At 37.3% G+C, this 17289-nt stretch overlaps 1 protein-coding gene across 1 annotated transcript; it reads left to right on the top strand.

The window, feature by feature from the left end:
- Window positions 1-15995: 15995 nt before the first annotated feature.
- LOC122065457 lies at window positions 15996-17289 on the top strand. The gene is made up of 2 exons (XM_042629271.1): window positions 15996-16776; window positions 16898-17289. Exons 1-2 carry the CDS (start codon window positions 15996-15998, stop codon window positions 17287-17289), a joined length of 1173 nt encoding a protein of 390 aa, XP_042485205.1.

The following is a 17289-nucleotide window of genomic DNA, read 5'->3' as shown; positions in this document are numbered from 1 at the left end:
AAAAAAAAAAAAAAAGTCGCAAAATGGCCGGATGTTGTTACTTGTTAGAGGTGCCGCTATCAGAATAATTTAGTGCCCTAGCTATTTCCATCTTGGCAAGCAATCGATTGGCATTTGGATTTCATAAAGGGCATTTCAGTCATCATTGGTTAAACCTCAACAGAGAACTAGCATATTTACAAAAAAAAAAAAAAAAGCATACTATATGGGTTAAAAAACTCAAAATTATAGAATTTTCAAACATACCTCCATCATCAAATATTGATTTTAGAAGTCTGTGGCATTCTTGTAAATTTTTCGTAACTTTGAACCATGTTTTGACCCACATTATATCCTTTTTTTAGATTAAAATTTTATGTGGGATGTGTATAGGATCTTCTATAACATGGGCTGATCCATGTTCACCTTCTCATGTTTCATAAAACTTTAGAAGTGAGAGGTGGAAGTTTGTTCTTTTTAGCTTATTGGAAAAGAGTATTTAGTAGGAAATTTGGATAATAATGGTGCTAGTTTAGGAGCATCTAGATGATCTAAAAAAAGATTTCGACACCAAGAAAATGAGGGTTTCTAAACACTTTGAGAAGATTGAATAATTTTAATATCTGATACTTTATCAAAGGTTCATAAAAAATACTGAATATTGAAGAAAATAAGAAGATAGACTAATTTCAATATCTGCTACTTTATCAGAGGTGTATAAAAAATATTAAAATATCAAAGAAAATAAGAACGAGAGGAAAAGACAGTAAAAACTGAAACCAACATATATTTTTCTTATAGTAGTGAGGAGCAAAGATATGGGTTCATATCCTCTGTGGTGAGCGCTGAATGGCAGTGAGGATTCAACGACTAGGAGAGCACCGACATGCACCCCAATCGATAGATCTTCATTGTTGCCAGATTTTTTTTTTTTTTTTTTTTTTGCCAAAGACAGAGGTGAGGAGGATGAAGAGAAATTCAAAAGCTTTGTATTGAGTTTTTCCATACATAGTTAATTTATTATGATATTCACAAATTTACTTTACCCAAAAAAAAAAAAAATTCATAAATTTGGTGCCTTGCTCTCTTATATGTAATTCTATTGAAAAATTCTTGATTCTTGGCTACAATTTTTCAATTTCCAAGGATACCAATTGTTACAGTTTCAGAAGCTGTAGCTAAACCAGAAAACCAAAAACAAGAAAAAGAGGAAGAGGAAGAGGAAGAGAAGAGAGGAGGAAGAAAATGAAGTAACCAGAGGAAGTTTCAAGAATGGAGAGCAACCTGAGATTAATTCAATGTGAATATAATCTCAGGTTCTCTTATTGTATATATAACTTTAGGTCAAGAAGAAAGACAAAAGAACCCCCACTTACATGAAGGAAAAAACCAAAAAGAACCAAATTACTACCAATATACACAGCAGTTTGGTTGTCATAAACTCACAATGCATTTGCATAGGTTTGGTTACTGAAAATCCCAACTCCAAGAGTAACAAACGTAACCACATCAGCTCAGTAGTAGTATGAGCCATAGCTTTGTACGCTGCTTCTGCAATAGACCGGGCAATAGTGATTTGTTTCTTGCTACGTTATGTGACCAAATTACCTCCAACAAAGGTACAATATCCAGTGGTAGATCTCTGATCACTAGTAAATCCAGCCCAATTAGCATTAGAGTAGCCAATTAGATCTGTATGTTGAATAGGATGATAAACTAACCCTTTGCCAGGGGCCCTCTTCAGATAGTGAAGAACACGAACAACAGTATTCTAATGAGCCTTCTGAGGAGATTGCATGACCTGACTGAGAACTCCAACAGTATAGGAGATGTCAGAACGAGTCACAGTAAGGTAAATTAGCTTACCAATCAGACTTCTATACTGATGTATATCCTAAAGAGGTTCACCATCATCAACACCAAACTTTTGATGAGGATCCATAGGGATATCAACAGGTTTGGACGTGAGCATCTCAATATCAGATAAAATGTCCACTGCATACTTCCTTTGGGATAGACTGATCCCTTTCTTGCCCCAGATTACCTCAATCCCGAGGAAATAATGAAGTTGGCCTAGATCCTTTGTCTGAAAATGATGTTGGAGATGACTTTTTACTTCAACTCATCATTACCAGTTAGGATGACATCATCAACCTATACTATCAACACAACTGGCTTGTCACCCCTGCGACGACCAAACACAGAGTGATCAGAGTAACACTGAACTTATCAAACCATGCCCGAGGAGATTGTTTGAGATCATAGATCGCTTTGTGCAAGCGACACACTTGACTTGTACTCACCCCCTGAGCAACATACCAGGGAGGTTGCTCTATATAAACTTCCTCCTGTAGATCACCATACAAGAATGCATTCTTGATGTCCAACTGAAATAAAGGCCAATCAAAGTTGATAGCAAGAGAAATAAGAACACGAACAAAATTAAGTCTAGCAACAGGGGAGAAGGCCTCAAAGTAATCAACACCATAAGTCTGAGTATACCCTTTGGTAACTAGACGAGCCTTCAACCACTCAATAGAACCATCAATATGATACTTAATAGTGTATACCCAACGACATTTCACCAGGTCCTTACCAGAAGGTAAATCTACCAGACTCTAGGTACCACGACTCAAGAAAGCATCCATTTCTACATCCATGGCCCCCTTCCATCTAGGAATACAGAGCGCCTTAGTATGAGTATGGGGAACATGGTTAGTAGAGAGAGATCGGGCAAGGCCATGAATAGAAGGTCGAAGGTGAGAGATAGACATAAAATTATCAATAGGGTATACATCCAAAGATTTTTTAGTGCAAAAACATGTACCTTTCCTGCGAGTAATTGGTAAGTCATCAGATGGAACAGAAAGAAGAGCTTCACCAGAGGAAGGTAGCGGTGGAGGAAGTGAATGTGTTGCAGCCAGATCAATAACCTCGCCACTGGATTGTCCAACCTTCGTCCTGTACTAAAAAACATGTAGAGGAGGTGAAACAGGTGCATTGGTACTAGAAGTATCAGGAATCGGTATAAGAGATGGAATGGGTGGAGGAGAGGAAGATTACCACTCCTTAGTAGGCTGAGATACCTGTGGAAAAAAAATAATGTACCTTTAAAAAAGGTCATATCAACACTAACAAAGTTCCTGTGAGTAACATGATCATAACACTTGTATCCTTTTTGGGTATGAGAGTAGCTCAGAAAAATACATTTAGTAGCCCGTGGAAACAACTTATCAACGTACATGTGAAGATTGTGAACAAAGCACACACCCAAAAACCCGGGGAGGAAGAGGAAAACTAGATAGATTAGGAAATAAGACAGAGAAGGGAGACCCATTTTACAGAACAAAAGAAGGCATGTTGTTAATCAAATGACATGCAGTTAAAATCCCATCATTCCAAAAATGCTTACGAACATGCATATGAATCATAATAGCTCGAGCTACCTCAAGGAGGTGCCTGTTCTTGCGTTCAGCAATCCCATTTTACTATGGGGTATAGACACAACTAGTCTGATGAATCATGCCATGGGTATCGCAAAAGTCAGAAATATCATTTTGAGCATATTTTAAAGCATTATCAGAACGAAAAATCTTAATGAAAATGCCAAACTGAATTTTTATTTTATTATAGAATTTTTGAAACACAGATAGAAAATAAGATTTGTCCTTTAACATGTAAAACCATGTGAGGCGAGAATGATCATCCACAAATGTAACAAAATAACGAAAACCAAACATGTTACTAACTCTACAAGGACCCCATACATCAGAATGAACTAATGAAAACAACGACGGGCTACAAGACACTGATCGAGATGGAAAAGACACCCGATGATGTTTACCCAACTCACAGGCCTCACATTCTAATCTAGAGACATATCTAAAGCTAGGAAATAAAAGTTGTAATCGAGGTAGGGCCAAGTGTCCTAGACAACAATGCCATTAGTGCCATTGGAATGGAGGGACGTCCCCAACGATAGTAGCAGCAGCAGAAGTGGGAGGATAACCACTGTTGAGGTAATACAATCCATCATTTCACGCCCTCCACCAATCATCTTCCTCGAGTGAAGATCTTGAAAAATACAGTGAGAGGGAAAGGAGGTTATTGAGCAATTGAGAGACCTAGTCAATTGACTCACAGAAAGAATACTTAACGAAAATTGAGGTACATGTAATACAAAAGATAAATGCAATGAAGAAGTAGGTGAAATAGTACCGTGTCCAAGAACATGGGTGGATGTACCATTAGTAAGAATGACAGATGTAGAACTAGTACTAGATGAGAAGGTCTGAAAAAGTAATGATTTACCAGTCATATGAGCAGAAGCACCTGAATCAATGATCTATGGGATAGATGTAGTGGAAAGAATGGCTAATGTACTTGTATGAGCAAGGGCAGCAACGGATGTGGAGGCACCATTGGATGTACTAGAAGAGACCTCAAGAGAGTGGAAGCATCATAGTTAGCAAATTCGGATTCGGGAATTATTCGGCCGAAGAATTATTCGGCCGAAGAATTATTCGGAATAATTCGTTTGATTAATTTAAGGGTTCGGTCAAAAAAGCGGACAAAATAAAAATCGGATTCGGATTCGGATTCGAGAATTATTCGAGTACCAAAATAAAAGTCGGGCAAAAAATTCGGATGTTATTTTTTTATAATTTATTGTATCTATTTTATTTATTAAGTAATTAACTGTTCAAAAATCAAAAATAGGGAGCCTTGTGCACCAGGTATGCCCTTTCTTGGATTGAAATCCAATGGATAGATTTCAAGATATTGAAGAATCCAACTGGAACTAAGAAACCACAAAACAGTAAAATCAATTGGCATATTTTAGCGTTCTGAACAATAAAAAAATATTGATCCAAATAATGAATAATCAGCAAACATAAATCAGATTCAGAAAAAGAATGATTCAGTTTCAAAAATCAGAATTTGAAAATGGTATAGAGCTAGGAATCTTTATCGATCTGGATTTTGAAATCTAGAACAGATTTGAAACTTAAGAATAGAAAAGCAAATTGATGGGCAATATTCCAGTGACTGTTTGATAAACAACTTAATAATCAGATATTAGATTAAGAACAAATCTGAAATTTGAGAAATTTAAGCAGAACATCAGATTGCAGAGTTAAAATATTCAGAGTTTCTGATCTGATTTCTATGGAGAAGAATAAAGATAGGAGAGAAGGTATCCACCTGACTGCAGGCTTGGAATCCCACCAGAGCCTTCACCCTGAATCAGTCTGAAATTCACAAAAGCGACAATCGGTTCGCTTTTGTTATTTTGAACAGAGAAAGGAAAGTGACGACGATGTGAGCAGAGTTAACTTTATGGAACTTCAGGCGTTAGTCACGAACTCACGATTCACACGGCAACACAGCCCGGCTGGCTAAGGAGCATGGGGACACACTGTTGGAACGCATCTGCGGTAGTATTGCAGCAGACGAGAAGCGGCATCGAGGTGAATGCGTGGAATCTATAGGACCCGGTGACCTGTTGTGGCCCGTACTCAGGTAACCGTTACCTCGCGTGCTGTCTGTGGAGCAACCGAGCAGGTGCGGCGGTCGCCGTCGTCCTTGGCACCGACCACTGCGGCACTGCCTGCAGCCGGTAATGACAGTCTTCCAGAAACAAAAACGGCTCCTTTTCCTCTTTATTTTGGCTTTTGTCCCATGCTCTCCTCACGAGTCACCTACCTTCGAACTCACGAAGTCACCGGAGAGGCGGAGACATGGATTGGAATTTGGAGAGACATCAAGTGACTGAGACTGACAGAGTCGCCGGTCGGAGTCTCGGAGACGGAGAGGATGAGGGTTTGGGGGAAGAAACAGAAAGAAACGAAAGTTCAGTTCAGAAACCCTCTTTTTGGCTTTTGTAATTCAATTTTTTTTTTTTTTAATAAAGTGTGTTTGAACCGAATTATTCGGTTTAAAACGGTTCGGTCCGATATAATCGCGATTTTAAATCTAATTAGAAAAGGCGCGATTTTTAAAGAATTTTATTTACAATTCGGATTCGGTCAGAATTTTTCGTTTAATTCGGAAAAATTCTGTTCGCGCGAATTATTCGCGAATAATTCGGCGAATTTAATAACTCTGGGAAGCATCGGAGTAACTGTTTGATATCATCGCGCATACTAGTAGAAGATTCTCCTGAAGAAGGTATATGTGTAGTAATTACCGGAGACACAGTGTCCGTACCATCATCAGACACTGCATGATTGGCTAACTGAGTTGCCCACTCTAGCTTGCCATGCTTGGCCCAGCACGTCTCTATAGTATGGTTAGGTTTTTCACTGTAAGTACATTGGTGACTTGTGCGATCTGAAGACTGTCCACTAAAACCTCGACCCATAGGACCACCTCCTCCTCCACGACTGCAACCACGGTCATGGTTAGCAAAGAATGCAAAATTATCTCTGGACGTCTGATCAGATTTGGATGAGGAGGTGATACATTGTAGTCGTAAAAAGTTATCATTCAGAGTATGGACTGTATCACCAGCAAATAGATGGTTCTTCACTGCTTTCAGATCACTGTTCAGATCGGCTAAAAATTTAGAAACAAAGAACTCATTCCATAGAGCCTTCAACTTCTCAATATCACTAGTCAGAAGCTGGAATACATTGAGCTATTCCACCATTCCCTTAAAGGCACTATAATACTCAGAGAGGTATTTGTCAGATTGACAAAACTGGAAGAGCTTCTCATATATGTCATAAATCCGTGTCATGTTCTTCTCTTGGGAGTATGTTTCCTTCAAATCATCCCACACTCCCTTAGGTGTAGAATGGAACATGACATTGACAGCTACATTTGGTTCCACTCTGTTCCACAACCAGATCAGAATCAAGGCATTTTCTTCCATCCAGTTATCATAATTAGCATCAGAAGACAAAGGAGCCTCAGAGGTGGTATAGCTCAGTTTGCCCTTAGCCAACAAATACACCTTAACAGACTGATCCCAAAGAAGATAGTTTGAGTTTCCTTTGAGCTTGATAGAGGTGATCTGGACATTGATATTATCCAATGCAGAAGAAGCAATAGTAGAAGAAACAGTAGGAGTGCTAGCAGGTGTAGTACCGGCCATGACAATCAAGTAAGATGACTAGCAAACAAGAATATGAACTTATCTAGACAAGTAGTAACACAATTCAGATCTGAAACTTAGCATTCATTCCAACAATCTCATACCACAAATCAGATCTGAACATATATTTGGATAGAGCAGCAAGCAAGTAGGAGCATCAATAAACTCTATCGTCAGCAAGTACATATAGGCATCAATCAACTCTATCGGACATAAAAAACATTACTAAAAAAGATAAAAGTTAGGAATAGCAGCCTCCAACCTGACCGCCATCATATAGATTGGGTAAAATAGGAGTAAGAGAGGCGGCGACTTCAAATCATCAAGCAACCAACCACACACTTCAACAGTAATAGTAAAGTTGATCTTCACGAACAGTAAATCACTCCATTAGGGATTAGATAATAACAGTTGCAGCAATGAATGGCTGCACACCAAGAAAGAGAGCTTCTCGATCGTAACCAGCAGATTTTTTGTTTTCGGAACCAAATCAATTTAACTACAACAACTCTGATACTATGTTATAGTTTCAGAAGTTGTAGCTAAACCAGAAAACCAGAAACAAGAAAAAGAGGAAGAGAAGAGAAGAGAGGAGAAAGAAGATGAAGTAACCAAAGGAAGTCTCAAGAATGGAGAGCAACCTGAGATTAATTCAATGTGAATATAATCTCAAGTTCTCTTATTGTATATATGACTTTAGGTCAATAAGAAAGACAAAAGAACCCCCACTTACATGAAGGAAAAAACCAAAAAGACCCAAACAATTGAGACAAGGACAATCCTGTCCCTGTCGTAAGCACTACTTAGCGCTATTCCCTATTTGGGAATAGCACTAAGTTCAACACTAATAAATTGATGAGTACAGTGAATTCCAATCTTAAGAAAGAAAATGAAAGAAACAGGGAAGAAATATGATTCTTATAAAGGAAAGGGCAAGAGAACGCTGCTCGCTAGTGCAGGTACATGCCAGCGCACATGGCCAATGGGTGGATATGCAAGCATTTTCAGTGTGAGCCAGAGTGGTCTTTCTGCAGCTGCTATGTCTAGGTGTAGACAAATGCAAATGGGTAGGGTTCTTTTCTCCCAAGGAAAAGGGCAAGAGAACGCTGCCCGTTGGTACAAATACACGCCAACACGCATGACCAATGGGAGCCCGCGTGCTAACATCTTCAGCATAGGGGCAGCACGGTCTTTCTGTAGTTGCTATGTCTAAGTGTGAACACACACAAGCAGGAGGGGTTCTTCTCTCCTAAGGAAAAGGGTAAGAAAACGTTACCCGCTAGCATGGGAAAATTATTAGTTTCATGGGTTTGCAAATTCTTTCATGATGTAATCACTATTAATCACCATTGATGTAAAGATTTCTTTTGAGAGAATAAGAACATGAAGGTTTCTATTTAACATTTGAAGCTTCTGAAATATGAAAACTGGGGCCAAAGAAATCACTTTATTTTTCTTCTTATCTTGGGGGTGGGGGCCCGGGGGGTGTTTAGCACCAAAAAGAGATTTTGTAAGTGTATTTTGGCAAAATCGACCAGCTAAGCCATCTTGAGTATCTGGCTCATGTATTGAAGTTGGCTCAAGAATCTACGGATACAAATTTATATCAACCTGTTACATAATCTCTTCGTATCCTCTTGATGATATTATTTGAAAATTTTCATTTCAAATTGATTTTATTCTTTTTAGGGAGTAGTTTTCTTTCACCTCACTATGAGGTTTACCATTCTATCATAGGGTTCATAAACCCCATAGAACCCTAGGATAGAATACCTATGGCTAATGAACTTTCCTAAAATACCCATCTTGCACAACTAAGGCTTGCTTGGTGAATAGACCCATTCACCCGTGGCCTAGTGTAACTCAGTCTTTCTTTTTATGTGGATTTCACTTAAAATAAAAAATAAAAATAGCAACCTAGTGCACGAGGCTCTTGCTACTGCAAGATCTGGGAGGGGCAAGTGTGTATGCAGCCTTACCCCCTGCTTCGCAGAAGAAGGTGTTTCCTAGTAATATAATGTAATATAACGGAAGGAAAAAAAAAATAAAAAAAAAGGTTTCCCATGACACTAGTATCCTATCATCCTCTCAATCTCACATGCGCTTCTTTTTATTGTTTTCTCTTCCGGACCTGACCATGTGTGCCTAAAATGAGTTATACCACTCCGCATAGCGTATTTTAACAATTTTACTATCAATCCATAACAATCAATATCGACCGATATCAATATTGATACCTAAAACCCTGCCCAAGCTACCATTGGTATGAAGTGGGAGATTTCAGATTTCCCTAACAATAGGGTTGTGAGAAACCTTTCTCCATAAAGGAAATTCATCATTTTCTCGAACTCTCCTGGACTTCTTTTTATTGTTTTCTCTCCTACCTTGAACATGTGGTTCCTAAATGAATTAGACCCCCCCACCCCACCCCACCCCACCCCACCCCACCCAGCCTCGAGTTTAGGCATCGGGACTGGACCAAGTTCGGTATCGATCTATACTAGTTGTAGTGGGCGATTTTTCCCTCAGAAATACCTAGACCGTACCATACTTGTAACAATTTTACCCCCCATTGATAATATATCATGGTCCATAATGTATCACTGGTCAACACCGATATCAACCGATACCTATTATCGTGCCCACACCACCATTGGTATAGCGTAGGGGATTTTTCTCTAGCACTAGGTTTATGAGAAAACCTTTCCCATGAGGAATAACTTCCTCCTACAAAATTCATCATTCACGCCAACTCATATGGGCTTCTTTTTATTGTTTTTTATTGTTTTGTTTCTCCTAGCGTGACTATGTGGGCCCTAAATGAATTATATCATTTCCAACAGCCAGGGTTTTAGGTATTGGTATTGGGCCGAATTTGATATCCACAACTATAATGGCCGTATCAATATCCCTCCCAACACCTAGGGTTTTAGGTATTGGGATTGGACTAAGTTTGGTATCAGTCTGTATTTGCAGTATCGGACAATTTTCCCTCAAATATATCTATACTGTACCATATGTTGATAACTTTTACCTCCATCTATAATGTATCACTGGTAAGATATCGATATGGACCAATACAATATTAATACGGATACCTAAAACCCTGCCCATGCCAGTATTGGTATGGCATGGGAGATTTTCCTAACAGTAGGATTGTAAGAAACCTTCCCCATAAATGAAATTCAACATTCGCTCCAATCCATATGGGCTTCTTTTAATTGTTTTCTCTATCCTACCTTAACCATGTGGGCAGTGAATGAATTATACCAGTATACCACTCCTCACACTAGGTATTGATCCGTACTAGCAGTATCAATACCACTGATCTCATGCCCAAGGTTGTAAGTACTGAGATTGGATCAAGTTTGGTACCGATCCACACTAGCTGTATTGGATGGTTTTTCCTTCAAAGATATCGATAGTGTACCGTATTTTAATAATTTAACCCTTTATCTGTATCATATCATTGATCCAATATCAATCAAGTATTGATATCAATGTTGATCGATATTAATACAGATTACACAATACAATGAATCCATAACCGATACCTAAAACACTGTCCACGCCACCATTGGTATAGCTAAGTTTGTCAATTGGTTCGGTTTTGATTTCTTGGCTCAGTTTTGATTTGATTCATAGGAGCAATGGTGCGGTTTTGCAATTGGATACTCAATCTGAACCTGCTTGGTTTTGGTTTGGATTTGGTTCAAAATCGATTCTATAATTTGATTCCAATTCGGGTTTAGGAAATCGATTTGGAAGAAATGTTTGAAACGGTCAAAGATGGGAGAGATTTAACCAAAAAAATAAAAAAAAAATGACAGTGAAGTAGGTTAGTGGGGTGATTGGTTACCTCACGGTTCTCAACTCTTAACTTTTGGTATTTACTATTTACTATTGCATTGGAACATTTAATTGATTCTTATATTTTTATATCTTTAATATGTGGTTTGGTTCAGTTTCCGTTGGAATTGATGGTCCCTAAGCTGAAACTGGAATCGAGCCAAACCGAATTAAAATATCAAAATTAGACTCGATATGGAACTGAATTAATTCGATTCAGTTTGATTCGGTTAATTCGGCTTGGTTTCAGATTTGATATTTGATTTCGGTTTCAAATTGACACCCTTAAGTATGTGAGATTTCCCTGACACTAGCATCGTGGGAACCCTTCTCCATAAAGAAATTTCATCATTCATGCCAAAATAATGTTAGTATTAATTATTAAGAATTTTTTTTTTCATAATCTATTCTAATTGAACTTGATGATGCTACCTTAAAATTTTATTTTATACTAATTTTACCTTAAAACAAACAAAATATAAAGAAAAGTCATCATTCATGCTAAAATAGTGACAGTATATTTTTAGGAGGGAAAGGAAAAGAACACCACTTGGTTACACATTTACACCTTCTATGCTCCAACACAAGATGTCATAAAAAGACACTTTTATCCCTTTGATTGGATGTATACACATATATTTATCGTACTTCCACTGACCTAGGTGCCAATACAATGACCATGTGATCAAGTAGTATTCTTGTTATTTATTTTATGAAACCAATAGCTAGAGGTTGTGACAACTGGATTTCAAATTTCTTAAAATGCGAATATCATTTCTGTCACGTGCGCTCTAAAGAGATTTTTTTTCTTTTTTGTTAAAACGTGCGCTGTCGAGAGAGCGCAGAAGTTGTAGGGCGTTTTCCATTTTGTAATCGTGATTCGTGACTGATCATCCAACAAGAGCCAGCCTCATTAAATAGTGGGATTTTTTTATAATCATTGTAATGTAATTTACTTAAAACTCATATTATATCTTTCTAATGCACGGCATCCAAACGGCATTAAAAAGTATGTGTCCTTACCTTTTTTTTTTTTTTTTTTTTTTTTTTTTTTTTTTTTTAAAGTGCCTTGTCTGATTCGGAAAATCTAGTTCGTGCGACTCGCTTCACTCCTCCTCCGGCACTTATCTTAGTCACTTGGCGTGCCCCTGCATCAGGTGTTCTCAAATTCAACGTTGATGGAGCTAGTAAAGGTAATTCTGGGCCTGTTGGTATTGACGGTGTCTGTCGCGACTCTAAGGATGTGTTTGGTTTGCATTCTTGGAATGCATTCTATACTTAGAACGCATTCTAGGGTGTCAAAAACAGTGTTTGGTATCCATTCTCATTCTTGAGCATTGGAATGCGGTTTAGAATGCGGTCGATTCTAGAATGGGAAAAATGATCCATTCCACGTTCTGAGACAGAGAGGGGAAAAACCCGTTCTCAGTAACCCTACAAACCAGACATTATCCATGACCTTTTTTCTTGAAAATCTGGGAGCCTTGGGAGCTTTGGTGAGAAGAGGCACTGTGACTTGAAGGACCTTCGTTCCTTAAAAAAGACCTCAACCAAGCTTCGATCCTTGCTTCGTTCTTTCAAAACACTTCGACCCTCTCTGCTTCAAGGTAAAATTTATGTTCTCTTTCTCTTCATTGTTAATTTCTCTGTAGTACAAATCAATCATTCTATTTGCTTGCAAGTATTGGAAGAGGGGGATAGCTTCGATTTCATTGGATTCATATTGATTTCCTTCTGATTGTTTTAGGGTTTCATTGTTGATTGTTTTAGGGTTTGTTGCTGGAGCCTATGAGGGAAGAACCGTGATTCCTTCAAGTAACTTCACTCGATCTCCATCTCAAGGTAAGATTCTTCTCTCTTTCTCTGATCCCTTCCTATCTCTTCTATTCCCATCATGCCAGACAACCTCCTTGAAATCGGCAACTTAACGAACTTCCCTCAGGTCCGACCCATCAAAGCTCTCACATAGCCACAACTCCTTATCTCTCTCTTTCTCTGTTTGTGTGCATTCAAATACATTTTTAATGCCAGAATTTGAAGATATTTATAGTCCATTTGATTAACATATGCCTCTGTATGTATGATGGTAGTACTCTAAGACTGACTGTGGCCTGTGGGTAACCACTGAAATTCTTTTGTCTCTTTCAAATCTCTTCCTTCCCCATTGCTTTTCGATTTGGTGAAAGGCTTCTCTTATGTTTCTTTCAAATCTCTTCTTGTTCTGTTCTAGATTCATAATTGTGGTAGCAGACTTGTAATTAATCACTGCAGTCATTTGGAGTTGTACCTGTGTTATAAGATGAAGATTCCACTTTATATAACCCAATTGATCTTTCTTGATAATTATTGAACGGGCATGTTTGATTTGATCTACAGATCCTTAGCGATTTCAACTAGTTTACATAAGAATTGACTATTTTGAGTATTTTTAGTTTTAACTTCTTATTCAGAGATGTAACTTTCTATGATCCATCCACTGATTCTGGTTCAACACAATTCGATTATTGGCCTAGTCTCATCAGGTTTAACAAATCATGCCTCAAACCTCATAGACCAACAAAGTGCAATCCCATCCACAGGTCATTCAAGCCAATTGACTATTGAGTTTCTGAAAATTTGGAAAGAGAAATCATGAAAACCTTCAAAAGGATTTCTTTTACCAATTAAATAGACTGTTGGAGTATGACAAGATTTCTCCAAGAATATTTGAGCACAAGATGATAGATGTCTTACAATTACACAATTGACACCTACAGACAGGACATGCATAACAATGACAACCTTTAAATCCCAAAAATTCACTTTTATTGAAAAAAATTAATCCAAAAATTTAGAAAGCCATGGAAGTTATATCTTAGCCCAATGAGATATACATTTTATCATCCAAATCTGAAGAAGAAAACTTCTTTCTTGTATTTCTAAGTTTGCTATCCAATGTCCATCTGCACTAAATGTTGAGTAAAAAAGTACCTTCCATTCAACATATGAAGCCAAATGACCATTCTCAATCATTTCATTTAAATACTTGTGTGCTTCCTCAACCCTCCCACACACAATCAGTCCTCTAATAATAACCTCATACAATGTTCCATTAACTGGAATATTGTTCTTTAACATTTCTTCAAATACATAGAGTGCCTTTATAATATTACCCTGTTTGCAGTATCCATCAACCATGATGGTGTATGTTGAGACATCAAGTAACCCTGTGAAACTCCCCTTCTGAATGCTCTGAAATAGATTCTCAGCTTCAGCTAGTTTTCCCACTTTCTAGTGACCACTAAGAATACAATTAACAATGCTTGTTGCTGGAACAAACCAGACTACTGATGATAATCTCATTGAATATCCTCCAAGCATCATTAACATTACCCCTTTCACAGAGCTTTACAATAACAAATGCCCCTATCTCCTCTGCAGCAACAGATCCTCTCTTCTTCTCTTCTTATTTATTGTATGTTTCTGTTATTATTTCAACTTTAGCCTTTTAGCTAGCTGCACTTTGTTTATTAATGTGATATATTTTTTAATTATGAACCTATATGTTGAATTAATTAGTTATGATGATCAAGGTTGGACATCCTTATGGTTATTGCCAGGTTAAAGTGACTACAAGTAAGATAAGAATGATGGATATACAAGAGAAATCATCCAATCTGTCAAGGGGGAAAGAAATTGCTGTGAATGAGAATGCTAGTAAAAAAAGAAAGATGGAGATTGGGAAGGAAATCGTCAAAGGGCTAGCAAACTGGACAGATGATTGCAAAAAAAATTTTATTGACATCTTATTGGATCAAGTACATAAAGGGGCTAGAATAAACACTAGTTTTAGTAGGGATGCTTGGGATATCATTTTAAAGCAGTTTAATGAGTCAAAGCAAGCCAATTATGATATGCAAGTAATTAAGAATTGTTATAGGGCCTTGAGAAGTGCATGGATTACATGGAAAGTATTATTGGAAAATAACAGTGGATGGGGATGGTGTCACCTGACACAGAAAGTCAACCCACCAACGAAAGAACATTGGGACAACTTCAAAGCAGTAATAGTTAACTTTCTACTAAGTTTTAAAATATTTAATATATTATAATTATCATGTCAATGTATTGAAAAAATGGATTTATTATATTGACAGAAGCATAAGCAAGCTGTGCAATTTTTGAAGGGGCCACTAAAGTTTGAGGAGGAATTGGATGAACTTTTTGAGGGAACTGGTGTTAATGGAAAGGATGCTAGGTGTCCAAATGAAGATGCAAAAAGTAATACCCGTGATGTTTCAGAAACGGAATTCATTGAAGATATTGCCGAGTCACAACCTGAAAGAAGAGTATCAAAATCAACTACAATGAATACATTGGATAATGATGATGATGATGACTTTGTACCTGAGGAGATATATAGTGGATCAAAGAAGCAAAAACTTGATTCTACTTCAGGGAAACAAAAGCAAAGAAAGGCAACTCGTGTACCCCAATCTGAAGCTATGACTATCTTGTCTTCCTTGGGTGAAATGGCAAAGATCCGAATCAATGCTTTAACTGCTACTTCGAGTGCAAGTGGATCTGTGTCTGATGCTCTGAAGATATTAGATGAAATGGAGGACCTACCAATGGGGAGTGATATGCACTTGGATGCCATGCTGTTGTTGGAGGATCCCACAAAGAGAGAATTTTTTCTAAAAATGAATCCTTCTATTCGTTTTGCTTGGTTACGAAAAATACTTGGCCAAAAGGGGCAAGGCCCGAGTATCTGAATATGTTTTTTGGTTATTTTCTATGTGATTGAATTAGTACAATATATTAGTTGATAGGAGTATTTGGTTGGATAGTTTTGAAATGGAAAAAGTAACTGTTAATTGTAGTGACGTTTTGTTGCTTGGATGAAGAACCATTGATTATAGTTGGATAGTGACACTTTAAGATCAAGAATTAGAAGACATTGTGATTAACTGATTATTTAATGCAATTAAATGTGAACTTGATCTTATGTGGTTCTATTTTTTATTGTTTATCATATTGTTTTGTTCCACATAATCTATTGGTCATTATTCATTAAATAAATATTGAAATGTTATATGGGCAGATGATGACACTTTATGATCAAGAATTAGAAGCCATTGAGGATGCTATGTTATTTACTAGTATAATAGTCTTGACAGAAAGTATCTTGGGTGAAGAAGAAGAAGAAGAGAATGAAGCAACTCTTCAAATTGAGAGACAAAGAGTTCATACATGTCCATTTACAGGACATATTTGGATTTCAGAGATATTACATCCTAATACACATCCTAGAAGAGTACGTAGGCTTTTTCGGATGTCTCGAGATCACTTTATGAGGTTAGTAGATGCATTGAAGGAAAGGAAGTTAGTAAAAGATACAAATAATATCACCGTAGAGGAGCAATTGGCAATGAGTATTATGATCATGGCTCATAATGTTAGGAATAGCATTATTCAAGAAAGATTTCAACATTCTGGTGAAACCGTGAGTCGAGTTTTTCATAATATTCTACGAGCCCTTAATACTTATGCCAGAGAACTCATTCAACCACCATCTTTTAATGAAATTCCCGCTAAAATTCGTGGGGATAGGAGGTATCATCCATATTTTGACAATTGTATAGGAGCAATTGATGGGACACATGTCAATGCATCCATCCCAGTTGCCAACCAAATTCCATATGGATCAGGAAGGAAAAAAGAGACAATACAAAATGTACTAGTTGTGTGTGATTTTGATATGTGCTTTACCTTCATATGGGTGGGTTGGGAAGGAACAACCCATGACTCGAGGATTCTGTGGGAAGCATTGCATCGACAATCTTTGAAATTCCCTCATCCTCCAGAAGGTAATTATTTAATTATTATTTTGATTATTACAAATATTATTTGATTTATTAAATATTTGATAGTTGTTTTTTTGGATAAATATTCACAATTATTTTACTTATGAATTGTGTGTATTTACAGGAAAGTATTACCTTATTGATCTCGGATTTTCAAATGTCCCCGGATACCTTGCCCCTTTCAAAAATGTGCATTACCATAAACAAGATTATAACCACAGAAGACCACAAAGGGCTAAAGAACGGTTCAATCATACTCATTCTTCGTTAAGGAGTACAATTGAGAAATGTTTTTGTATCTTAAAGAAACGGTTTCCTGTTCTAAAGACCATGCCTTCATATCAGTTTAGGGCACAGGTTGAAATGGTAATTGCCTGTGTAGCCATACACAATTTTATCAGGAAACAACAAGCAAATGATTGGTTGTTTGACAAGTATGATTGTGAAGACTTCAGTATCATTGATAATAACCATGACAATGAGGAAAATACAAGGGCTTCCGGCTTTCCATCCTAA

Source organism: Macadamia integrifolia, unplaced genomic scaffold, assembly GCF_013358625.1.
Source record: "Macadamia integrifolia cultivar HAES 741 unplaced genomic scaffold, SCU_Mint_v3 scaffold2025, whole genome shotgun sequence".
Taxonomy (NCBI): domain Eukaryota; kingdom Viridiplantae; phylum Streptophyta; class Magnoliopsida; order Proteales; family Proteaceae; genus Macadamia; species Macadamia integrifolia.
Note: the sequence above shows the minus strand (reverse complement) of the source record. Positions and strands in the feature narration are given on the sequence as shown.